Genomic DNA, 27,523 nt, shown 5'->3' with positions numbered 1-27,523 from the left:
ACCAATTATCCAAGACTCCAAACAATTTGATAAATGGCAAAGGAAAATCTCAGATTTTGTGTGGGCAGGCAAGAAACCACGAGTGAAAATGAAGGTCTTACAAGATGCAAAAGAAAGAGGAGGCTTGCAACTGCCCAACATAAGACTGTACCATGAGGCAGTGTGTCTTGTATGGCTGAAAGATTGGATAACCTTAAAAAATCGCAAGTTGCTGGCCCTGGAGGGACATAAAAAAATATTTGGATGACGTGCATACATGTGGTATGACAAAGTAAAAGCGGATTCTATGTTTCTGCATCACTATATTCAGAGAAGCCTCTTCACGGTCTGGAAGAAATATAAGGTGTATATGGAAGATGGAATTCCTTCATGGGTGGTTCCATATGAAGTACTAGATCCGAGAACCATTGATAATGACCAGCAATGCCTAACTTACAAGGTGATTACACAAATACAATATTCAAAGCTGAGAATAAAGACAGAAGAAGAATTGTCTCCTTGTTATGGATGGTTTCAGTACAGACAGATCAGAGATCTTTACAATGCGGACTGCTTGAGAGGAGGTATAAGACTGGAAAATTCGGAGTTAGAGGAAGTGATATTACAAGAAGGCAAGAAAGAAATATCTAAGATTTATAAATTACTTTTAAAATGGTTTACGGAGGACGAAATAGTAAAAGTCCAGATGGTGAAGTGGGCAATAAATTTTCATAAAGAAATAACAATGGAGGCATGGGAGTACCTATGGAAAAGTACAGTGAAGATTTCAACTTGTACGAACATTAAAGAAAATGTGTACAAAATGATTTACAGATGGTATTTAACACCAAAGAAAATTGCACTAGGAAACACTAATATGTCAGACAAATGCTGGAAATGTAAAAATCATGAAGGATCATTATATCATGTGTGGTGGACATGTGAAATAGCTAAACAGTACTGGGGTGAGATAATTGATGCAATTAACGAGATTTTACAAATACAAATAAATAAGAACCCAGAACTGCTGTTACTGAACTTGGGAATGGAGGCAGTTCCAGTGCAGTAAAAACATTTTTATTTTACATGACTGCAGCGGCAAGACTTTTGTATGTGCAGAAATGGAAGACACAAGAAATACCAACTGTAGAAGACTGGATTTATAAATTGCTGTACATGGTGGAAATGGACAAATTGACAAGGAAACTTAAAGATCTTGTCCTAGGACAATATATTGTTGACTGGGGGAAACAAACATTTTTTTGGGGAAAAAATGGGATGTAAAAGGAGAACTGTGGCAGTTTGAAAATTTTTAAAAGAATAATATTGTAAGGGGAAGAGAGAAGGGATCTTACCACTTAGGGGGAATGTAACTATAATCTAAGCAAACATAACATTCAAGAGAATTTTACATTGAATATATGGGACAATGAAAATGGTTAAACAGATATACTAATGAGATATACAGTGTGTAGTATATAGTATAAAACAATAAGGTAGCGGATCAGACATTATATTATATTATATTATATTATATTATATTATATTATATTATATTATATTATATTATATTATATTATATTATATTATATTATATTATATTATATTATATTATATTATGTGGTTGGGTTATATTGTGCTGTGTGCTGTGCTACATTGGTGGCATAGCATACAATCTATGTCTTGTGATGTATACTATATTGATAGTATAATTGATGAAATATATGTTTAAAAGAAGAGAAATAGAAAATGTCTAAAGTAAGAGACATTGAGATCCCAGCTATATATTATACTATACTGTTGTGCTATACTGATATGATATATACTATATTGATAGTATGCTTGATAGAGTTAATGTAAAAGAATAAGAATGTGCTTAGAGTAAGAGATATTATGATCTAGAGGCGGCAGGAAAATATAAATGAATTAGATTTAAGCAATAAGAAGGGTTAAGGGTTGGAAAGCTGTTGGAAGTCAATAGGGAGGGGGGAGGAAAAGGGTGGGGGATAGAGCAAGGGGAATAATGGGATTATATGTGTTAAATTTGGAAAAAATCTTTTTCTTTTGTTTTTTTCGCTCACCAATAAAAATTTTATTAAAAAAAAAAGAATGATCTTTCTTTTGCCCATCACCATTTCCTATTTTGCCCATCACCAGAACTCTCCTGTTTATAGCTGTTAGTGTCAAAAGAAAGTATCCTGCAGATGCATGGAATTCAGAGCTGCCCAGAGCTGGCATCAAATTCCATGCATGCATAGGTTCAAGTGGGTAGCTATGTTGGTCTGCAGTAGAAGAGTAAGATTCAAGTCCAGAAGCACCTTAAAGACCAACAAAATGTCCAGGGTATTTAGCTTTCAAGAGTCAGAGCTCCCTTCATCAGATAAAGGTAGGAATTGAGACCCGTGAGTCCTTATAGCCCAGTCAGAAGCAGAACTCAAGTTCAGCAATTTTCCATTTTTAATCTTCATTTGAAGCTTCTCTGTTTGAGGACTACCACTCTTAGGTCAACAATGGAATGTCTTGGAAGACTGAAATGTTCTCTCACTGGTTTTTGAGTGTTGTGATTTTTACGGTCAGACTTATATCAATTTCTTTTCCATAGGGACTGACTTCTTTGTCCAATGTAGAGAGTGGACAGGCATTACTAACACTTGATGGCACATAAATCACACTGGAAGGTGAATGAAACCAAGATGGTATGGCTAGATTTATTAAGTTCAATTATTGCAATGTTAGGGTGAATATGGGGACAGAGTTGGCATCTTGGTTCACTGTAGGCCCTGGTCCCAGAGTCCATGTCCATGGTAGGAAGTGAGAACTTACAGTAAGTGAGAAGTTGAAGAAAAGATTAACGTCCCAATGCCTGTGCATACATGCATGGGTTTCAGGATCATAGTCAATTAACAGAACCAATTTGTTAAATATTAAAGGTAAAGGTAGTAGCCTGTGCGAGCACCGAGGCATTACTGACCCATGGGGGGACGTCGCATAACGATGTTTTCTTGGCAGACTTTTTATGGGGTGGCTTGCCATTGCCTTCCCCAGTCATCTACACTTTACCCTCAGGAAACTGGGTACTCATTTTACCGACCTCAGAAGGATGGAAGGCTCAGTCAACCTTGAGCCGGCTACCTGAACCCAGCTTCCGCCAGGATCGAACTCAGGTCATGAGCAGAGCTTGAACTGCAATACTGCTTACCACTCTGCACCACAGGGCTCCGTTTGTTAAATATTAGTAACATACAATTTGAGTTTTGCCTCCATTTTTTCCTTTCAACCTAGTATTATTGAAAGAGAAGGGGAAAACTTAGGGTTGGGAGGCAGTGATGTTCCTTACCGCATTTCTTTAGAAGCCAAATTGTTGGAAATGTAGTATGCAGAAATACAATAATTTAATGTGTTGTAAGAATGGCCACAGGAATTTGAAGTCATCATAGTAAATCTATAGTTAAGTGACCCATTTCTTTTTAAAGACCCTTTCTGCCTTCTGGCACACTTTACAGTTACGGCATAAAGGAAATGTAAGGATATGGGGTATTTAAGTTTTTTTTAACATTGTTTGGAATTTTAGCAATTTCAAGGACTGAGAAATTTCTCAGCCAATGAACTGCATGCATCATTATTCCTACAAGGCAGAAAGCTCATGTCATACACATGTCTGTTGCTCTATTTATAAGAATTTAATTGACAGGCATTATAAGCCAGATGGTATCTATTATTCTGTTTGGTCAACTGCTATTCAGGGTATGCTAATATTTATTCCTCCACTACTCCTTATTTTCCTTTACAGCAGAGAATTTTCCAACAGGTTCGTAGCCGATTTGTATCCTGTTCTAAGGCACTGCTTACATCTTTGAGTCATCACATGCCACTAAAAGGGCTTTACATTTTTCCAACTGCTTAACAAATGCTGTATGGTAATGGCTGAGAGAGATGGTTTGGAAAAGAAATAAGGACTGTAGACTTACTACTGTTTTTTTTTTCTGTCTCTGTACGTATGCTCCTACTGGGTAGTTTCCATGTAATTTTTATGTTATGTAAAATTGCTTGTTTTGTTTCATCATTGTTTTCAGCTCTGTATTTGGATTTATGATCCCTCTCCCCAAATCTTTGCTATCCATACCTTATTGTATTGTTATTGAATGCCCTAGCCATGGATCATATTGACTTTACACTTTGTAATCCATCCCGATTCTCATGAGAAAGGCAAACTATGACAGACAGACAGACAGACAGAGAACTGGTGACCTTGTTTGTGCATTCCCTCTGTCTTCTTAATAAGTCTGTTTGCTGCTGCTCTTATTGTCTCATTTACCCCTGTTGAACTGATCAAAGAAATGGATTCTTTACTCTTCAGTTGACAGAAATCCATTGCGGTTTTCATCACTTCCTTATTTCCAAACAAAGATAATTTGTGTGCATATACAACTAACATGAAGGGTGTTTAATCACTTTGCTGAAAATCCAGTGCTTTCAGAGTGCATTTTGTGTTGTCTCAAATACCCTTGTTAAGTGTGGTACACAAGAAGTTATATTAAAAAACCCACAAAACTTTTCTACTTCACATTATATACATTCCTCAAACATAATGGGGGTCAATTATCCCAGTTTTCCCAATTTTCTTTTAAAAAAATATTATTTATCAGACCACTATTGAGGTATATAAATGATGACAAATTGGAATGTATAGGAAAATAAGATTACTATACATTCAGATTTATGGGATCATATTGAACCTGAACAACAACAACAACAACAACAATATTCTGTAAAAAAAAAGTTTCTGTATGTCAGCAAAGTTTCGCGGGAACGGTATTGCAGAGTCAGTTGTACTCAATGAAGAAAACATCCATCCATCCAAGTCAACAAAATCTATAATAACAAAAACTATAACTGCTGGAACAAAAGCAATTTAAATGCAACAGCATTAAAAGTCATGGCACCAAAGAAGCAGCCTCAAGTCTGGGAAAAAACTGGGTGAAATAGGTATGGTGTTTCAGCATTCCTAAAAAGCCACCAGAGATGGAGTCAGATGCTCTGCAAGGTGGACATCCTACAGTCAAGAACTCTGCAGCATAAGTAAGCTTCGGTTGAATCAAGTTGTGATGTAAATCATCATCATCATCTACTATTTGGATAGAGTAGTAATATACTAAAAGTTCATTTGCAAACTTTTTTTTGCCAAAATGTCCACCGGGCCCTCCTCACAAATGCTTATTTAATTTGCATTCATTTGCCAATATTTCACTGCTCTAAAGGGATCCTACAATGGCACCAGTTTTTTAAAAAAATCTATTTCTGATACTTGTTTCTGCAGATAGAGATGCACAACAACATTTCAGTCCACTATGATGTAATTGAAAGCAAATGAAGCTAATACACTCTAATCTAGCTTCATTTGCCCTCAGTGCTATAGTCATGATGTCAAATCTAGGGAGGGATATCAATCTTATGTCAATCTTTCCAAGAAGGGGAGGCAGGTTTTTAAAAAAAGATGAACAGAAAACAGCACCAATACAAAGGGTGATTTGAACTTTAATGAGACATGGCCACTTGCAGCTGCAGCAGCCAGAAAGTTCTGGGAAACAGCAGCAACTGTGAAGTTGTTGGGTGAATAATTTGTCCTCTTCAGAAGTGCCATGAATTATTTATCAAATTCTGTTTATTGTTTTCAAAATCTCAACTATACAAGTAACTTTTTACATGGGTAAGTATCTATAAGCAAATGTTACATTCAGTATACGTTTTCTAAATCATTGTACATTTATACATTCAAAGATAGCATATATATACAATTTTCATTCGATCTTATAGCAATGATTAGATTGGACTGTATTGGATATTTATCCTATAATGTGCTGTTGTATATGAGCATGTGAAAGTGGGTGCAAAGCTCCATGGATTATTGACACGGAAGGAGGGGATTTATACTGTGTATTATATGTTCTTTCCAGAACATTTGCCTCCAGTTCAGTTCAGCTCTGATCATTTCAGCTCCCTTTATTTGTTTCTATGACAGCTAGCTAAGGGAATGTGAGAAACAGTAAACTTTCAATTATTAAAAACTACATTGGCCTTGTGAGGTGTTAATTACTGTTCCCAGTCCTTAAATGCCCTCAGGTACATCTCCCAATCACTCATACTGCTACATGGTTAGAGCTACTATGCAGATAAACTTTAGCCTTCAGGTTTCTGCAGTGCATACACTTTCCTGAAAACTGATCTAGGCTTACCTTGAAAGGGGGACAAAGAATATTGGATATAATTGTTCCACCAATAGGTTACATTTGGATTTGGAGTCATGTTGTCTTTTTTCTTTTTCAGCAGTAAATTAAATAGGGTATAGCAGGCCTTAATAGCTGACTAATCCCATAGGTTTCAAAGATGGAAGAAGGTTAAATAGAAGCTATTTATTACAGTAGTGTAGGCACGGCTAGATATGAAATGCTGCTATCTGGACTGGAATAATTCTGTTCAAAGCTACTCTTGGCAGGGTTAAGTGGAAAGTTATGGTGGTAAATCCTGATCTTTAGTATAACATGTTTTGACACATTGGATATTTCAGATGTCCCTTATAATTCCTAAGCTTAAATTTCAATGTACCTTCATGTACCTTCTGTAGGTAGATGCAGAAACATACACAGGCAGATTTCCTCCAGTTTCCAATATGTTCATTTGTGCGGCTGGTTTACAATAGAGGTATAAGTAGTGTCTTCAAGAAAATGATTGTAACAAGCTGAATATATTGAGTTTCTATAAGAACTTCATTCAACTCAGTTAGGTTTTCTGTGATATGATTAGTCTATGGAAAACAAACTAACTCCTTTTTTAAAATATTACTGTGATGTGTATATTCTCTACATGAGCTGTTAGTTTTTCAGTCATCTGCTTATATGGCCAGAAAAAAGGAGAACATAAGACTCTCATGACCCTTAACAAACTAAGATAAGATTTGAAGGCCAACCTGATCCCCAATTATTGTACTTTTCCACAGGAGGTCCTTTTATGCCAGCACTAAATCACTGGCACCAAAGGTGTCCTCACACCTGTTGGTAATATTGTGCCAACAATTCTAAAATCAAATGAGAAGAGAAAATGGATCTGGATTGCTGGTAGGTGCTGCTGGCTGCCAACAAGACAGGTTGTATTGCAGCTGGTGAATGAAAAACTCATTAAGACCACTTGGAGTGTCAGTAAATACAACGAGCAACATGAGAGTACAGCCTGCAGTTGCACTGTGTGTAGACAATCAATCTATTGTCAAGTTATCACAAGCAAGGCCTCCAACAAATTAAAGGAGAGTAATATAGCCAAATTCAGGCATATATCGGGAACATGCCCTCACAAACTGAAACCTAAATAAAGATGAATAACCATGAATAGCAGAGATCACAGAAGAAGTGCAAATCATTGAAACGTAAGCTGAATTTACACAGGCTATCAAAGAGGAACTGACTTCCAAGAATTCACAAATGATTCCTTCCTGTTAGGTACTCTAACGGCCAAAGTAAATGTGATATGAGATTTCCATGATTAGAATCTTTCATGTATTTTTGTAAAGCAGCTCCTTAAAGCTCAACAACACTTTACCTAACATTTACTTGTATTTTTCTTCTATGGAATTATCTGCAGCTTCAGAAAAACTACTGTTGCCAACAAGCTTCCATTGGGGTTTGCTTTTCTCCCCCTCCCCTCATCTTGACATGGAATCACCTTCTCTTCTCTGCCTTTCCATGAGCCAGATCAGTAAGGTTTGACACATTATCACTACATAGACAGAAGAGCCAGAAAACAATTAAATCCAAGTCTAATATCATTACACTTACTGAGGAAAATAGCAGTTCTGGAGAAAGGCTGAATTTTGCCTGGTATCAGGAGGATCATTAACCAAGGCCTTTCATTGATTAATAAGTGTGATTTGAGCCACAGAAGAATCCTGCTTTATTAGTATTCTAATGAAGAAAATATGGCATCCATATTTGCATTCTGCACAAATGCTTCAGACTGTTCCGATTATGTAATTTAGATTATTTAGAATTGCCTGCCAAAGCAAAATATCAGTGGTCAACCCAAGACTGAACTCAAACATAATCTGCCTGGAGACCCCTCTATGTCCCCTCTATGTCCTTATCTGGAAATATTCCCAGGATTTCGAACTGCCCCTTCACTCTCTTCTAGCAAAAAAAGAGCGAGAGAAAAAAAGTCCCTCCCAGGGGAGAGTAATAATAGTTGATAGTCAGAAAGATCAAAGGATCATATATTGAATTAAATCATACACTAACAATACAATGTTCAATGTGTAAGCGACAAGCTTATTTCCTTTAACAGTGTATAATTATAACAACATTAATAAATATGTTTGCAACTGACTGTCTATCAATTCATAAATATAATCAACAAGCAAGAGTCCCACTCTTGAAGTTCCAGGGGTGTAAATGCAAATAGTAACCAAGTAAGTATCTGAGGTTATGTCGCTTTAAATGGTTGCGTCTTTTCTGGTCTTTTTAGCTGGAGGTCCGGAGAAGATGGAAATGCAGCAAGTCATTTTTGGGTGCTGTAAATGGCTTGCACTCAATGAGGATCTGCACGGGTAAGCAAATGATGGCAGGAACGTTCTGTTTGGGTTTAAAATAATGCTCTTTAAAATAATGCTTGTCAAACATAAAAGGGTGGTGTATGCAACTTTTTATATTTTGTATAGAGAAAACATTGATTGCCCCTGATAAAGTCTTTGATGACGAAGAGCTGAGTGAAAATTTGCCGGCCCTAGTTCTGGGCATCTTCTTGGGACTTCCATCTTCCCCTTGCTGCATTTCCATCTTCTCCGAACCTCCAGCTAAAAAGACAAGAAAAGACACAACCATTTAAAGCGACATAACCTCAGAGACTTACTTGGTTACTATTTGCATTTACACCCCTGGAACTTCAAGAGTGGGACTCTTGCTTGTTGATTATATTTATGAATTGATTATATTTATGAATTGATAGACAGTCAGTTGCAAACATATTTATTAATGTTGTTATAATTATACCCTGTTAAAGGAAATAAGCTTGTCGCTTACACATTGAACATTGTATTGTTAGTGTATGATTTAATTCAATATATGATTCTTTGGTCTTTCTGACTATCAACTATTATTACTCTCCCCTGGGTGGGACTTTTTTTTCTCTCGCTCTTTTTTTGCTAGTATTTACCGGGGAAAGCCACAGTAGTTACTTGCCTTCACTCTCTTCGGCTACGCCCTTGCACCCTCCCTTTCCTAAACTGAAAAAAAATTTTAAACTCAAAGTTGGTCTCTACAACTGGGCCAGAATTTATCCCCCAGTCAACATTTTGCCTGACTAGGGCTAAACGTATCTTGTAGCCCCAGGCAGGCAAATCCCTGAAATTTGACATGTTTCTGATTCTTTTATCCTTGGATTACTCGGATGTCTAGACACTTGGAATTCTGCCTCAGGAACTGCACCTTTGTTGGACATGCATGGATAGGTAGCTATATTTTGCACTGTATTGTCATTCTCACTTTACCTCTGAGTCTCTCCCATTCTTCTCTAAAGTGGAGTACATTGTGGAGGACTCAGTATATAGGTGTTTTAAAGTTGCCACCACCACCCCTTTACCATCCCCTGCCACCATTCAACTGTCCAATGGGGAGCACTAGAAAATGAGGGAGGCAGTCTGGAGGCATGTGTATGAAGTGTGCATGTGCCCACCCATGGTGCCAGCAGATGACATTTCTGGCACAACACAGAAGTGATGGATCATACCTGGGGCTGATTATCTAAAAATAAGGCTCAAACACTATGTTTTGGAATAGTTTTTAGAGAACTGCCCCCCAGTACAACTCATTGGTTCCACGTCATGTGGGAAATTACATCATTTTCTGGTGCCATGGGCTGCTCATGAGTAAGAGTTTGCTGTGCCCCACACCACCCAGTTTTCCATTGGTGGGGATCTAGTAAACCTGGAGGTTTTGGAATATTTGGCTCCTTGAAGTGGGCTTCTAATATTGGAATTATTTTGACTGCTGGAGTTTGCTAATTTCCTGCCTAGGCAGTTGTACTATTCTACAACTATTGTGCCTTAATAAAATTTACTTTTGATTTCACTCTGTTTGGATTCCATGTTTGTAGAGGCACCTTACCACTTTGACAAAGCTCTCTCATAACTATTTGTACAGGTCATTACCCGACTGGGGACTACTTTAAACTGGGTGTAGAAGCTAAGCTAAGTGTAGAAGTGGGATTTATTCCTTATGCTATTTTACTATGGATTTCAGTTGACTTGGACAGTGCTCCATATTCACTCAAGCAAAAAGCCCCCTTAAGATCACTGGCTTCCAGGACTGGGCAGGACCATATCAGTATTTCTCTTTGGAAATGTAGCAACAAGCTGCGAAGGTTTGACCAATGCAGTAGAAGGCAGTTATTAAAGAAATGGGATTTTAGTTCTTCTGCTTTGCTTTAGTGAATTGCTTCTGCTTGCCTTATACTCAATGATTTTACTTCAGGGTTGAAATTTACTATCCATTTTATTCAAAATATTCCCATTAAATAGTTCAAAGGCATAGCTTATGTGCTTGACAAGTGATCTTTAAAAACACTTTCTACTTCCCTTCCACTATCTGATAAATGTTTCTTTTTTAAAAGAACATAAAATTGCTTCTTAGAGCCACAATCATTGTCAATTTAAATAATGCTTCCTTGGTAGTAAATATGTTAAATGGTTAGGGATTAGCCTCCTTGCTATTTCCTCATCTCAGGACTCTCAAAAACAAAAACTTTTACATATGTATGCACTGAATACAGCTTGGGGAAGTGGGACTCTGGCAGCAAGCTCCACCAACTAACACCCATTCAGTCCGTTGTGTGAACTAACTCAATCCATGTACAAAATGTATGTTTGAAAACCTGTCTACATGGTTGGGATGGGAATCCTGACTTTTGCAGAATTCCTGGCCATGCTTTCAGAACATATGCACATACAGTGTGTTGGATCCAAACTTACTTTTTTGGCTCACATAAGGCACTTCAGTTAGTAGAACACAATGTCCCTGCCTCCTCCTCCCACTGCAACCCACTGAACTCTCCAGGTGCTGCTCCTGGGGACCTCGTATGTGAGGTAAATTGGAGTCTGCAGCTGAAAACAGGTGGAAACTCACCCACCTTCTATTAGTTAAAAGTTAGCCTGGTTCTGATCAGTATGTATGCATACAGGATAAGTTCAGACAATAGTATGATATGATCCGCTTCTACCCCACACAATGAATCTACAAACATTGAATGTTTTATAAAAATATTTTGGCATCTCATACCAAAATGGAGGAAAATGGTCAGTTTAGACCTGAGATAGGTTTCCAATGCTTAAAGCACAGCAGGTAAATTATGTTTAGTTTATATTTAATTTTGTTTGAAAGAGTTCAAAGGTGCAGGCAGACTTTTTCATTAACAAAATGGTGCAGGCAGACTTTTTCATTAAGAAAACTTTTTCATTAAAAAATTTGTTTGATATATATTGCATTATTTCACAGACTAAATCGAGGCTTCACTTAGCTATTGTGTTATAGTGAGCTTCTGTCTGACACTCCTCCAGCTCCCTCCTAGAGGAAAAACTTATATAAATTTTTGAATTCTTGTGATCTGACATTAATATTACCAGAAAATCTATACTGCCAAATGAGTTGTGTAAGATTGTCCTTCAAGTTTAACATAAGCAACATTCACTGACTTTAAAACAGAATCAATTTTTTCTCAAAGTATAAATCTCTAGTTAGCAAGGAATCAAATACAGATTTCTTTATTATTGCTTTGCTTCAAAGAAAAACAACACAACTCCAAAAAAGATATTTTCCTCTTCTCCCCTCTGGACTAGTAAACAACTGAGAATTTTCAGTGTATGTGTTCTCTTGGGGTCCACATAACTATAACTAAAGAACTAGCTCATCCTCTGTGTCGTATGATTTCTAAGGCTCAATAAAAGTTCACTCTTGATTTTAATGGAGCTCAGCAAAGGTAAAAATGAAATTACACTGAACTTAAATAATACCACTAATCCAAAAAATCTCATAAATCCCTTCAATCGTACATTTGTCTTATGAACTGTTGGGTAATGGACTGTTTCTGTGCCAAGTTCTGGTCTTGAGTAGACATGGGCATGAACAAGAAAAACAAACAAACATGGTGTTCATTGTTCATTGCCATCCACGAACAATGAACAACAAACATTGACAAACATGATCCTGTTCACGAACATGTTCGTTGTTTATGGGGGCCAGCAGGTTCTCCTCCAGCCATCAAGATCCCTACTGCACCACTCCCAGAAACCCTACCTGAGCAGGCAGCAGGAAATGTACCAGTAATAAATAATAGCTTGGCCCGAGAGCCTGGCAGCAGCCCTGGAACTTGAAGGGGTATATTCCTACCGCATCACTTCCAGAAACCCTACCTGAGCAGGCAGCAGGAAAGGTACCAATAATAAATAATAGCTTGGCCCCAGAACCTGGCAGTAGCCCTGGAACCTGAAGGGGTAGATCCCTATTCCACCACACACAAAGGAAATTCAAGCTCCAATGCACTCACCCTGTCTCTCTAACAGCAGCTGTCTCTCCCTGAAAGCCAGAGCTGGTAGCCCCACTCCCCCCTGGTCTTTTCCTCTTGTAACAAATTTGGAGCTCCAGTCCACACTTGGAAGGAAGACCTGCCTATCAAGTTAAATTGGGCTTAGATTGGGGTTTCCAGGGCAACTGCAGGAGTTCAGACAGAGTTTAGACAATCCCTGCCTGAGTTGCCATGGTAATTGATTGCAGGTGCCAGACTGTCTGGCTTGACGAACAGCAACAAACAGCAACGAAAGAGGCTTGCAATTACCACCTGTTCATTTAGAACGGGGCCTCATGAACAGCTTGTTTGCGAACAGCAGATTGGGCTGTCGAAGGCTTTCACGGCCGGAGAACGATGGTTGTTGTGGATTTTCTGGGCTGTATAGCCATGGTCTTGGCATTGTAGTTCCTGACGTTTCGCCAGCAGCTGTGGCTGGCATCTTCAGAGGTGTAGCACCAAAAGACAGAGATCTCTCAGTGTCACAGTGTGGAAAAGATGTTGGCAGGTCATTTATATCTACTCAGGATGGATGGGGTTGAGCTGAGTCATCGTGTAAGAGTTTCCCAGGGTGTGGAATGCTAATGGAGGGAGGCTTCACTGTATCCTGAGGAGGTTCTTTTGCATATGGATTGGTGCTTGATGTGCTAATCTTCTCTGCAGGGCTATTGTTGAGTATAGAGTGTTTTGTTAGCCTGGTGTTTTTCAGAACTGGAAACATCATGCTCTGTTCATTCTTAAGGTTTCTTCTTTCCTGTTGAAGTTTTGCTTATGCTTGTGAATTTCAATGGCTTCCCTGTGCAGTCTGACAAAGTAGTTGGAAGTGTTATTTTATAATTTTATAATGAAAACTGACTGACTCCACTCATTGACCATTCCCACAATCTGATATTCAGGAATAGGGAAGTAGCAGAAGTAAATCCATGACTGTAGTATCTGGCTCCCAGGATTACATTGGAAGCTGGTCTCAATTGCTTACTTTATTAGTTCCCAGGGAGGAGGAAAGAGTGTTAACTTAGCACAAATTCTTTCATTTTAGCACATTATATGTTTATGAGCAACTATAGTTTGTCTAAAAATGGTTAGTGTTTAAGCACATCATCACCACCATTTACAATGCAGGGTTGCTAATAGATGTTACCAGCAACATCTATTATGGCAAAATTTGAGGGCTTCATTTAGGTGAAATATTTTTTCTGTGATGGAGGATTAACAGAACCTGTGTCATTTCCAAAAGATTCTGACTGGTCCTGTTTGTGGTGCCACACTCATTTTATTTAATATTATGGAAACCACACAAGTGGATAGTGCTTACAAGCACAGTCTTCTAGACTTCTATGACAACCCCCCCCCTTCACTCTCCCACTGTGAGACAGATTTTCCCATGAAAATTAAAGTTTTGCTCACTGTGGCTGAGCAGCCTCAAGTAAAGCGTCTCTGTTTATAGTTTAAAGTTCTTTTTGTCCCACCCTGATAAGTGGTTATATTTTAGGCTTTTTAGCCCAGCCCAGGACTTGATAGGGTGAAGAACAGGAGCCCTCTTATTCTGTATATGAAATGGCAATGGATGTTGAGTAACTGTCAAAAAACAGAAACTTTATGGAACAGGAAGGGATGGAATAAAGGCAGTCAAGGAATGAATGGGTTGAAGTAAAACTTGCTAGCAGAACAGAATTCTTTAAAAGTAAAAGGCAAAACAGTTTTCTTGCAGGTTAGTTTCAATGTTCTTAGTTCTTATTAGTGAGAGGTGTTTTTTTACTCCTTGGGTTACAGTAACAAAGTTTCTCCATGTTGGAAATACAATGTCTTGCATACAGAGAAGGCAGAAGACACAGAATACCTGCAAAGGGCAGCGGGTCTGACAGTTAAATAGATGGCAGAGCGGGATCCTTCTTTCCTCCTCTCTTCTGTCCTTTTTGCATGTCCCCAGATTGGTATTCTCAGGCTACTTCCTGCTCCCTGTTTCCTGTTTCTTCCCAGAAGTCCTTCCTCCCCTTTTACTGAGATAGTTACTATTTATTCTGTTTCTCTCTTTTCTGTCAAAGTTATAGTTCCTGAATAAACACTCTTCATTCCTTAATCAGACTCAAGATCATTCCTGAGATATACCGGAGCCTACATGGTAGCAGAGGATAGTTTGTGGATTGATCTCTGATTAAAGGAATAAGGCTCACCAGAGGCTCCCCTCATGAGCTGTGTGTGTGTTAGAGAGAAAAGAGACAAAATGGCCACCTATAGCATTCAGCAAGTGGCAGTGATAGAAAGGCTGAACAAAAGAAACTATGTAATCTAGAAAGCCCACATGCATACCCATCTCATGGAACAAGGAGTCTGGGACATAATTAAAGATCCAAGAATGGCAAATGAGGAGCCAGAAAAGCAAAGAAAATGAGATGAACACAGCAACAAAACCAAACGGATCTGTTTAAAGGTTTGGAGGACTGGGATATTTTGCGGGTGATTCATATTGAAAAAGCTAAAAATATCTGGGAAGAAGTTCAAAGATTTTATGTGGATACTTCGCTTAAGAGTAAAATGTTTTTACAAAGGAAGTTGTTCAGTATTAGAATGGGAGAGCATCAGAGCTTGCATGAGCACCTGGATGATTTTCTGGCTTTAGTCCAGCAGTTTTGCTCAGCTGGAAAAGATCTCTTTGATGAAGACCTGATAGCACTGTTGCTGATCATCCTGTGACTAGAGTATGAAAGTTTCATAAATCAAGTAGAAACTAAGAAAGATTAGACTCTGAGGGCCAAGCTACAAGTGACAAGTGACACAGGTTGGACACTTGTCAGCTTCCCTCAAGTTTTGATGGGAAATGTAGGCATCCTGGTCTTGCAGCTTGGCTCTCTGACTGCTGTCCGATGGACTTTTCAACTGTCACTTGTCCAACATTCTGCCAAGCTGCCTATATTTCCCATCAAAACCAGAGGGAAGCTGACAAGTGTCCAACCTGTGTCATTCGTCACTTGTAGTTTGGCCTTGAGTCAAGCCATAAGCACGGTGGAGGAGCATAATAGACATAAGGAATTCCAGAATTCAGACAGAGGGTCTGGACTGATGGACTATGAAAGTGCTATGGGTGCTGTAAAGTTAAGAAAGAAAGCTGAAGCATTTTGTCATGAATGTGGGAAAGGCAGTCACTTCAAAAAGAACTGCACTGTCTCCAAACAAAGGAATTCCTCCTGGAGAGGAAAGGTAGGGATGAATTTCCAACGTGACAAACCAAAACCTGCAAGGGAATGCTTTATGCTAGCAGAAAGAATCTAGAGAGCAGTTTTGGTATATTGACTCTGCATGTACAGCTCACCTGACAGGGAATAAAGCTTTCTTTGAAACGCTAAAGGAAGAAAAAGGAGAGGTGTTGCGTGGAGCAGATGGTAGATCTGTAGAAATAGGAGGCATACGGTCTGGAACATTAAGATGCAAACTTCCAAATGAACAGACCCAGGAAATCTTGCTAACAAAGTGCTTCTATGTGCCAACTTTGGAAACTAGCCTGCTTTCTGTAAGTGTGCTTGCAGAGAAAAACATGAAAGTATCTTTTGGGAAACAATGTCTCATTAAGGAGGACAGAGAAATAATAGCTGTAGCTAAGAAGAGGAATGGCATGTATACCCTGGAAAGATGCTAGCAAGTAGCTAACTTTTCAAATGCAAAGGAGACCTGTAAACATAAGAATTGCTCATTAATCTGACACAGGCAGTTTGAGTATAGAGATGTAAATGCAATCAGACAACTTCAAAGCAATAATCTGACAAGAGGCATGCAATTTACAAAGCGTGTTTCTGAAGAAAAATGTATATGCTGCATTAAAAGCAAAGCAATCAGACCTATCTTTAAAAGGAAAGGAGCTGAGGAAAATGAGGCAAGGCAGCCATTAGATTTAATACACAGTGACCTATGTGATCCAATGAGAATAGCGACACCAAGTGGCAACAAATATATTCTCACCTTCATTGATGTATTTTCCAAGTATACTGTAACATACATGGTCAGGGAAAAAAATTAAGTGCTAGAAAAATTTAAAGCTTATGTAGCAATGATCAGTAACAGATTCCAGAGAGGACCATTGGCACTCCTCACTGACAATGGAGGTGAATATGTAGGACATGAAATGAAAAATTACATGACCGAGCAGGGGATTCAGCATCAAATCACAGTGCCATACGTGCCAGAGCAAAACATAGTAGCAGAGAGAAATAATCGCACTCTCACTGAAATGTGTAGTTGCATGCTCCTTGAAGCAGAGCTACCGCAGAAATTCTGGAGAGAAGCAATTAACACTGCTACCTACCTGCAAAACAGATTGCCTACCAAAGGTGCAAGCAGTACCTCTTATGAACTATGGTATGGGCACAAACCCGGTGTGAATCTCCTGAAGTTTTTTGGATCCAAAGCCTAATGTTCATAAAGAAAAAAACATCTAAGATGGATCTCTGAGTAGAAGAAGGAATTGTTGTGGAGTATGCACAAGGATGTAGAGGATACTGAATCCTTAACCCAAAGACTGAAACTATAAAAATCTGCCACATCATGGATGTCCATGAAAGGAAGATAGCAGAGATTGGTGAAAGCACACCAACAGGAGAAAATGAAGAACAGCAACAAAGAGTAGTACAACTACCCATCATGGACTGCACACATGACATAACAGCAGAACCCATAATGCCAGAAGGGGCCACAGAGACAGAAGGAGCTGAAGAGCCAAGAATCAGGCAATCAGAGAGAGTAAACAAAAACATACCACTGAAAAAACTTTCCTATCTGGCAAAGACAGAAATTGTGCTTGAACCCTCCACATAGGAAGACATAACAAAAATGCTTGCCAGAAAAGCAGAGAAGTGGAGAAGGGCTGCAGAGGAAGAAATTGAATTGCTCATCAAAAATCAAACATGGACCCTTAAAGAACTCCCTCCTGGGAAGAAAACAATTGCATGCAAGCGGATTTTCAAGACCAAATGCAATGCAGAAGGCAAAGTGCAAAGATACAAGATGAGATTGGTTGCCAAAGGCTACATTCAGAAATACGATGATGACTACGATGAGACCTTCGCACTAGTGATGAGGCATACTTCAATAAGGGTGCTCCTGAGTATAGTTGCAGTGCAAAAGATGCACACGAAGCATCTAGACATAAAAACAGCTTTTCTGCATGGTGAGATAAAAGAGGATGTTTACATGGAAAAGCCACCAGGATTCAAATAATCCCAGGACAGACATCTTGTATGTAAAGTGCAAAAGAGCGTATATGGGTTTAAACAAGCTGCTAGCTGTTGGAATGAAAAACTACACCAAATGTTGACCAAAGAAGGTTTTAAGCAAGGTAAAGCTGAACAATGCCTTTACTCAAGGTACCAAGACAGTAGATGGACTTACATCCTGGTTTATGTTGATGATCTGATTTTGTGTTATGAAGAAGAAAAGGACTATGATGAAATAGTCCAACATCTGAGTCAAGAGGTTGAAGTGAAAGAGTTGGGAGTTATCACCTACTACCTAGGAGTCCAAGTAGAAAAAGATGGCAGCTATCTTCTCAGCCAAAAACAGAAAGTCCTAGAGTTTCTGTAATATATGCAAATGAAAAATTGTAAGCCAGCAGATACTCCTATGGAAGTAAATTACCTAAAGTAACAAGGAAATGATGAACTCCTGCCCAACAATAAACAATACAGGGAAGCAATTGGAAAATTGCTGTATACAAGTTCACTAACGCGTCCAGATATTGCAGCAGCAGCTGGCATATTGTGCAGGAAGGTTGAATCACCAAGCAAAAGAGATTGGAATGCAGTCAAGAGACTGGCCAAATATCTGAATGGGACTATGCATCTGAAACTGAAGTTGCCAACAAGTGATAATTCCAGATTTGTGGGATATATGGATGCAGATTGGGCAGGAGACACCAGGACAGAAAGTCTACCAGTGGACATTTATTCTTTTATGGCAATGGAGCAGTGAGCTGGAGTAGCAGAAAACAAGAAACTCTGGCTCTGTCCTCGACTGAAGCTGAATATGTATCAGCAGCAGAGGCATGCAGACAACTGAAGTGGATGCTGCAACTGATGAATGACTTTGAGACAGAAAAACACAAACCGATAAAACTCTTCAAGGACAATCAAGGGTGCATAAAACTTGCACAAACTGAAAAGATGAACTCTAGAACTAAACATATTGATGTGAAACAACATCTAGTGAGAAATATGCAAGAGCATGGGCTTACTGAGTTGGAGTATTGCTGCACAGAAGAGATGATCACCAATATACTCACTAAGCCACTCCCTAAAGATACGTTTGAAAGTCTACGTAAGAAGTTACCCTTGTGGACTCTGTACACTAGATCTTGAGAAGGGATGTTGGAAATGCAATGTCTTGTGTACAGAGAAGGCAGAAGACAGAATACTTGCAAGGGGCAGCGGGTCTGACAGATAGATTGCAGAGTAGAATCCTTATTTCGTCCTCTCTTCTGTCCTTCTTGCATGTCCCCAGATTGGTATTCTTAGGCTACATCCTGCTTCTTCCCGGAAGTCCCTCCTTCCTTTTTACTGAGGTAGTTAGTATCTATTCGGTTTTCTCTCCTTTCTGTCAAAGTGGTAGTTCCTGAACAACCTTTCTTCATTCACTCCTTAATCAGACTCAAGATCATTCCTAAGATATATCAGAGTGTACACTCCACAGTGCTCCCCTGTGGTAGTTCAACATAGTTTTCCTTTTATACAAGTCCTGGGATCCTCCACAGATCCACACCCCTTTCTCTAGACACTGTGTAGGAATTATTCTTCTGTTCCTTAGAAGGATTAACTCTTTCCTTTGGCTGGAATGGGAGTCTCCACTACTACCCAATTACCTCTGAGCCAAAACACAGCCCAGTTTCAGTGTGGCTGTGTAAATAGGTCTTATACTGGGAATTATTCTCCCTCAAACAAGGTTAGTATAGTAGGGCAACTGGTATACACACACCCTCTTCAAATCCCAACTCCTCCCTGAACTGTCAAATCCTGTCACCAACCCTCACATTCTGAAGGTGGGGTTCTCATCAGCCAATCATAGGGAATGGGGAAGCCAGCCAATTCAGTTCTTATTTCAGGTCATGATCAGCTCCTCCCCCTCCAGCCTTCTGAGTGCAGCATGGTGGAGACTTCTCTTTAAACTGTGTTCCATCACAATTTCCTAGTAGGAGCGTGCATCTAGAAATTTTCATTGTGGTATTGGATCCAAGGATCTAGAGTGAAATTTTTAATATGATTGGGTAGTTTTCCAGTGAAGCATTGGTGGGTCGGGGTTGAAATTAGTTATTTTATTCTCATTATTTTCATGCCATTCTTTTCAGTGGAGAAGGCTCTGTGGAGGCTTTGTGGCAGTTGTTTTTGCACTTAACAGCACCAAAATCACACAGAACAGAGTCCCTCCTGTAATCTAAAGAACTAAATTTCAAGCAGATCAAACAAAGGGGGCAATTTTACAGATCCCCAAAGGAGGTGTCTCTCTGCATAGTTCTCCCTTTCTCTCTCCTAATTCCTAAAATGGTGGTCAAGCAGCAGCAAGGAGGAAAGCTCCAGCCAGCCACTAGCATGTAAAAAAAACAACAGAGCCTTGTTTGCATTCATTTCATTTCCCTAATCTTACACTGACAAACAACAACAAAAACTTACCTTTCCATTGAAAACTCTGTATCTCCTTCCTTCCCACAAAGAGACGTGAAGGAGGAAGAAGGGGAAAAGGAGCAGGGTTTTTTCCTGGAAAAAGAGGTGGTGGAACTCAGTGCATTTCCAGCACAGGGGGCAACTCCTGGTGGGAAGTGGTACCCCTGGTACCACATGCGCACGCGCAAAGTGCACATACACTTCTGGGACCATGCAATGACATCACTTTTGGTCAGCTGGAACAAGAGGGGAGTTTTTTAAAGTTTAAATCACCCTCAGTGAAAATGATCACATGGCTGGTTGCCCCAGCCCCTGATCTCCAGACAGAGGGGAGTTTAGATCGCCCTCTGTGCTGCACTCCAAACTCTCCTCTCTCTGGAGATTAGGGGGCAGGGCCACTGGCATATGACCATTTTCAAGAAGTGCCAGAACGCCATGCCATCGCGTTTCAGCTTTTAAAAAGCCCTGTGAAGGAAAATGGCAACTCTTTGCAACATGGGATTAGCTAAGAGTGCTCTTTACTTTTTTCTTGAAAAGATTTGATTAGAAGGGAAAAATTCTCCAGGAAATCAGTACAGATTCAAAGTGAAATGTGACTTTATGAAAAGTGAAATATGACTTTATGCTGCAGAACTAAAAAAAAAAAAACCTCATGGGAAGGTTTATGTCACTACAAATAAGACAGGACTGGCATTTGCCCCCCCATTCAGGAATAAAGAGGCAGACAAAGTATCTGGGTATTTAAAAGGGCCACTTTATTAAACAATTTAACAAACTGCAAATACGGCAAGGGATCTAACTGCGGTACAGGTCAGGCCCGGTGTCCGCGCCAGGACTGCTGCCCTGACCTGTCTGGGCGAGCCCCGTTGCCCCGGGTGCAAGCCATACAGCGCATGGCTGCAACCCGGCCGGCCAGGCAAATGGTTCCCCTTTGAAGTTCCAACCACTCCGCCATACAGCCCGAGTGAAGGACTCAACCTAGGGGGTCCCAGTAGCAGTCTGCCCTCTCAGCTGGTCGCCGTGAAGCCCACCAGCCAATCCTGACAGACTGCAATCCCCCTAGTGGGGATATGCCAAGGGTGCTCGCCGGCCCGCTCCCTTTTTTCAACTCTATCCTGCCAAATGATTACCTATTTACGGCTCCACCTATAAACTAACCCCCAGCCCAGCACGCAGTGCAAGGTAGGCAAAAAACTCCTCTCCCCATCAGCCAATAAGGGGAATGGAGAAAAAATTCCTACCTGGCCCTGGCAACCAGCGACCGGCTCTCCTGCACTGGTAAAGGGAGGGTGGGTGGGCCGAGCGCACAAGCCTCAACTGCGGGGCTGGAGGGGAAGAGCCGCCTCACCAAGGCTTGGCTCCACCCCTTCAAAAGCCCGCGAACAGGAAGGAGCGGGATAGCCGCTTTCTCCCTCCGGGGCTGCAAACGCGGCCCCCATCCTAAGCAGCCACAGGCTGCCGGCTGGGAGGGCCGAATTGCCCCCCCATTCAGGAATAAAGAGGCAGACAAAGTATCTGGGTATTTAAAAGGGCCACTTTATTAAACAATTTAACAAACTGCAAATACGGCAAGGGATCTAACTGCGGTACAGGTCAGGCCCGGTGTCCGCGCCAGGACTGCTGCCCTGACCTGTCTGGGCGAGCCCCGTTGCCCCGGGTGCAAGCCATACAGCGCATGGCTGCAACCCGGCCGGCCAGGCAAATGGTTCCCCTTTGAAGTTCCAACCACTCCGCCATACAGCCCGAGTGAAGGACTCAACCTAGGGGGTCCCAGTAGCAGTCTGCCCTCTCAGCTGGTCGCCGTGAAGCCCACCAGCCAATCCTGACAGACTGCAATCCCCCTAGTGGGGATATGCCAAGGGTGCTCGCCGGCCCGCTCCCTTTTTTCAACTCTATCCTGCCATGGGCAGGGCCAAGCCTCTGCTTAGGCCCTTGCTCCCCACAGGTGGCTTATGGCCATCCTGAGCCCTTGCCGTAAATCTTCGAGAAAAAGTTCGTTACCTGCCTCTGAGAGGTGAACTCCGTCACCCCTGTAGAGGTGGGCAGCAGCAGCCCGTATTCTGGGGTGGGGCAAATAAATCCCCAACCCATTACCCAGAGCTTTTAAAAGAGCACTATTAGCCCTGCGTCTTGCCTCATTCATACCCCGGGCGTCAAGACCTTCACGCCACTTACGACGTGGCAAAATCGCCGACCACAAAATCAGGACACCAGGCCATGCCACGCATATCTGCTGCAAATCTGCCTGTGCCTGCAAGGAAAGGGCCTTGCCCTTGATCAAACCGAGGTCATTCCCACCCAGATGGATGACCAGGATATGAGGAGGGAGCCCCCTCCGTTCCCTGAACAGCAGCGGCATCAACCCAGGCCACCTAAGGCCCCGCCGGCCCTGCCATTCCACCGTGGCCCACTCACTGAGCCCCAGTTGGGACCCCATCTGCGTCCTCTTGGCTTGGTGGGCCGCCCAAAACACCATGCTGTGCCCGCAGATGAGGATCCGAAGCCTCCCACGGCGAGACACAACACCTAAAAGAAAGAACAGCATTAACCACATGCTCAACCTAAGGAAGCGGCCGAATATATGACCGGTACGCGGATGAACGCCAACGCCCAACCTTCTGTATTTCCGGCCCAGGGTAACCCATAGCCGCCGCCGTGGAGGCAGCGCCAATCCTAAAAGAATGCGTTGCAAATCTGACGCCCGAGAAACCCAATTTGCCAAGCGCTCTTCCAGTCACCGCCCAAAATTGATATTTCGTCAGGGGTCTACCATCACTATGACAGAATAGGACCCCCGGGCTCTCTCCCCGGGCTTGCACATACAAACGCAGGGCACGTACAGGGCACAACTCCTGCTCTGCACAAGGACCAAGCGTTATCTCACACCCAAAACCTCTTTGATCAGTTTTGGAACGCCGAACCCTAAGTATGGCTGCCTTGCCTTTAAACTTAAGGTCCTGCATTACCAGCGCTCGCCCCGACGTGTCCCTAGCGGAAAGCGAGACGAGCTCACTCACCCGCAGCGCTCCAAAAAATGCCGTCAAGGCAGCAGCGTGGAAGAGAAGGACCTCAAAACTAGAATGGCAAACATCTTCCCAGACTGAATTTAGTCCCCGGAGAACGGAAGGAGAAATGGGTAATCTATCATCCTTCCGAGCTCCCTTTTCCCGGGACCACCCCTCCAACATTTTCCGTATCCGAAAATCACCAGTGGCTTCAGACAGGCCCCGAGCCCTACTGGCAAAGGCTAAGGCTGCCAGCTGACCCCGAATTGACTTGACTGCCAGACCCTTACCTTTGCGGTCGACACAAAACTGCATAAGGTGAACAGCTGGAATTGGCCATACCTGCCGCAGACCAGCCGCCTGTCTAAAAGCAGCAAACTGTCGCACCGCCCGGTCATAAGCTCTCTGAGTACTGGGGGCGATTGCTAAACGAATGGCCCTGCACGCTTCTGCTCTCCAATCTGCCACAGAAATTGCGGCATCAGAGCCGGCTGCAAATCGGCTTCGGGGGCAAGCTGTCGAAATCGCGCCATCTGCAAGCGAGACAAAGCGTCCGCGATGCAGTTGCTCACCCCTGGGACGTGCTTTGCTCTAAACAGTATATTCAATCGCAAACACTGCAGTGTAAAAACCCTGACTAACCTCATTACCCTGCGTGATTTGGATGAAAGGGAGTTAACAACTTGGACCACAGCCATATTATCGCACCAAAAGTGCACAGAGTGGTTCGCAAGGTCCTTCCCCCACAAACAAACCGCTACAAGGATGGGAAAGAACTCAAGGAATGTCAGGTCTCTGGTGAGCCCCTGACCTGCCCACTCCGCAGGCCACTGCTCCGCACACCAGTGCCCACGAAAATATACACCAAAACCAGTAGACCCGGATGCATCTGAAGTAACCTGAAGCTCTGCTTCAAGCAGCACATCCTCTCTCCAAAAAGAGACGCCATTAAACGAGCCCAAGAAGTCCTCCCAGACTTGTATATCCGCCCGCATGTCTCTAGTAATACGTATTCTATGATTAGGCTTACTGGCCTTACTCATTGCCTCACACAGGCGTCTAAGAAATGCCCTTCCCGGAGCAACCACACGACAGGCAAAATTCAAATGCCCTACTAGTTGCTGAAGCTCCAAGAGAGAAACTTTACGTTTCCCCTGGAACGATGCCAGACGGGCACGCAAGTCCCGTAGTTTCTCCATAGGCAAACGGGAAGCTTGCTGCCTAGTGTCTAACTCAATGCCCAGAAAGGTCAAAACAGTAACTGGACCCTCTGTCTTTTCATGGGCTAAGGGGACCCCCAGTTCCTCAGCTAGGGCAATAAAGCCCGCTAATAAACGGGCACACTGTCCTGATCCCTCCGGTCCCACGAAAAGGTAATCATCTAAATAATGACAGGCATCAAAGCATCGCAACCGATGCTTCAATGCCCACTCAAGGAACGAGCTAAACCGCTCAAACGAAGCACATGAAATAGAGCAGCCCATAGGGAGCGCCCTATCCATGTAAAACTGACCCTCAAAGGAGAATCCCAGGAGCTCGAAGTCGTCGGGGTGAACCGGTAGAAGGCGAAAAGCCGACTTAATGTCGCACTTCGCCATCTCCGCACCTACCCCACATCGCCGCACCACCTTGACCGCCTGGTCAAATGAAGTGTAGCGCACTGAACAAAGATGCTCTGGAATGGCATCGTTAACCGAGCTACCTCTGGGATAAGACAGGTGGTGGATCAGACGGAACTCACCAGCTGCCTTTTTGGGCACCACACCCAGCGGAGAAACCCGCAAGCAAGGAACTGGGGGGGAGGGAAATGGGCCCAACACCCGGCCCTCCGCACATTCCTTGGCAATTTTTGCCCGTACCACTTCCTCCATACCCACCACAGACTTCAAGTTGGGGGACATGAAGGGGACCCTATTGCCACGGAACGGAATTCGAAAACCGAACTCAAAACCCTGTAACAAAAACAATGCGTCACTGCGCTTGGGATAACCTTCAAGAAGCTGCCTAAGGACCCTCAGTTTTATTGGGCTGGGTCCCTTTACTAAAAGGCTGCTGGGAGCCACTGCCCCCACCCCCACCGCGCTTGCCCCCTTTTTTGGGCTGCCTGGGGCATGCCGTGAAGGGGTGAGGGCCCCCACAGAAGGGACACTGATGCCGAAAGGAACAAGATTTCCTAGAGCACACCCCTTGAGACCCAAACTCCCAACAGAGCAAGCGGGGTTGAACCGCCTGCCCCGCAGCCGTGCGGGGGCCGGAAGGTGATTGAGATTTGTGGAGCAAGTGCCCGCTATCAGAGCGGTCTCCCAGATTGGGTTTTGCAGGGGACATTACCTGCAGCCACAGCTGCTGGTGAATGCGGTCCCACTGCATAGCTGGGTTGAGGGCCGCCCTCATACGGAACTCCTCGTCATATTGCATCCAGGCTGTGCCCGAGAACTCCGTATAGCCCTTGTAAATAATATCCATATATTGAAAAAGCGGAGCTGCCCGCCAGGGCTGCGCCCGAGCAATGACACCCGCATAAATGAACATTCCAGGCAGCCAATTATGCCAATTCCTATCCACCTTTCTACGCTTCAGCTTTTCTTTATCACGCTCATCTAAATCTTCCTTATCCTTCTTCTCTAGTTCCCTAAAGAGAAGGGTAAAGATGTCTACATATTCACCACGTAGGATTTTCTCCCTAGTGGCTTGAGTTAAATGATCTCCCAAGGGAAGAGCCGTATCGCCAAATGGCAATGCATTAAAGGGGACCATACCATAACTCACCGTCCCAATTTGAGGGTTCCAACCACCCGGGGGATAAGCCTGCCATACTGCAGGCTGCCCAGAAGCCCCATGAGGGACACCCCCATACCAATTAACCTGAGATCCTAAAGACTGTCCATGGCCAGAAGGTGCTGCGGCCCCAAACTGTCCCCAATTATTAGGCTGACTCCATGGTGAATGAACAGTGGCCGTGGCCAAGGCCTGAGAGGATCCAGCCTGAGAACCAAGTGCCTGTGAATGGCCAGGCAGTGTAGAGGGAACTCCTTGAGGCCAAGGCCCCCAAGGCCATGAATAATTCTGTGGTGTGGAAGTGTTCTTACCAGTATCTTCAGCGGATTCAGCCACTGGAGGTTCCACAGCCAATGCAAGCGGCCCACCTTCTTCCGCCCAGGCCTGTTCAGTACCACTGGCTTCTTGGACCTCCAAAACCTCACCAGCCGCCTGGACATCACCGCTCGACGAGCCAGCCGTCACACCTGCAGACTCCTCAAGGGCAGAAAGACGTGTGAGTATATCGCGTCGAAAAGCCGACTTTGTGGCTAGCCGACTGGATTTCTGACGTACTGTCCCCCCTGATGTTGCAGGAGGAACGCTCCTGGCTTTCTCCAGCGCTGCAATGCGTGCCAAAATCTGGGAAATAGGCACACCCCCATCCTCCTCATCTGAGGAAGACAAAGCTGGAACCACACGCTTTGCAGCAGGCTTTTTGGCAGCCTGCTTGCCCTTAGATGGGCCTTTGGCCTTTCCTTTAGGCATCGTGGCTCTAAAACCTACGTATACCTGTACCCAAGGATAAACAGAGGTGGTCTACTATTCCCTTCCTCTGCCAATGAAACCCGGCCTCCCTCCAAGCACTAACCCGGGCTGGCCCCGCTTAGCTTCTGAGGTCTGACAAATTAGATTAGACTGGGCTATGCTGCTTGCCAGGCAAAATGGACACCAAACAGAATGCCGTGTAAAATGGCCACCAGGGGGCTTCCCCTGGGCCAAATATCTATGTCTATATAGATGGCGTTTAATAAAGCCAAATTCAATGCCCAAACAAGTGAGGCTGGCACAATTCCTCACCCCAGCTGCAGCCAGTAATAGCTCTGGAAGAAGCCAAAGCAGCCTATATATAGCTGGCGTTTAAGAATGCCCAAATTCAATGCCCAAACAAGCAAGGCTGGCAAAATTCCTCACCCCAGCTGCAGGCTGCAATAGCGCTGAGATAAAGCTGAAGCAGCCACCTAGCCAACGAAGCCGGGGGGGGGGAATAACCCCAACCCCCAACTGCCACAGCTACCACAAACCTCCCCTTGATAAAAGCACAACGGGGGAGGGGGGGGTTCCCAGGGCCACTCTCAAAATCTCCCACAGACGCCCAAGAACACCCTCCCCACAACAGCAAACCCAGAGAACAGCGGAACCGCTGCTCTCCAACGCGTTCCCACGCCGTGCGCCTTCCAAAAAAACCAGCCGCAGCCAGCTAAACCGCTCCGATGCTCCGGGCTGCGCACAGCACCGGCTGGCGCCGAGCTGCGCCCCGCCGCG

The 27,523-nt window shown here is 43.1% G+C and overlaps 1 protein-coding gene across 1 annotated transcript; it reads right to left on the bottom strand.

The window, feature by feature from the left end:
* Positions 1–23,645: 23,645 nt before the first annotated feature.
* On the bottom strand, positions 23,646–27,314 carry LOC129335043 (uncharacterized). The gene is made up of 2 exons (XM_054987482.1): positions 25,553–27,314; positions 23,646–25,173 (listed from the first exon to the last, which is right to left on the bottom strand). Exons 1-2 carry the CDS (start codon positions 26,744–26,746, stop codon positions 23,647–23,649), a joined length of 2,721 nt encoding a protein of 906 aa, XP_054843457.1. The 5' UTR covers positions 26,747–27,314; the 3' UTR covers position 23,646.
* Positions 27,315–27,523: the final 209 nt, after the last annotated feature.

Source organism: Eublepharis macularius, chromosome 8 (genome assembly GCF_028583425.1).
Source record: "Eublepharis macularius isolate TG4126 chromosome 8, MPM_Emac_v1.0, whole genome shotgun sequence".
Lineage (NCBI taxonomy): Eukaryota > Metazoa > Chordata > Lepidosauria > Squamata > Eublepharidae > Eublepharis > Eublepharis macularius.
Note: the sequence above shows the minus strand (reverse complement) of the source record. Positions and strands in the feature narration are given on the sequence as shown.

Bases quoted from the DNA above. Each gene is read 5' to 3' on its own strand.
- LOC129335043 (XM_054987482.1), bottom strand. From the start codon at position 26,746: ATGCCTAAAGGAAAGGCCAAAGGCCCATCTAAGGGCAAGCAGGCTGCC. The intron at 25,174-25,552 runs GTAATGTCCCCT...TTTTTGTTACAG, and splicing joins ACCAGCAGCTGTGGCTGCAG to GGTTTTGAGTTCGGTTTTCG.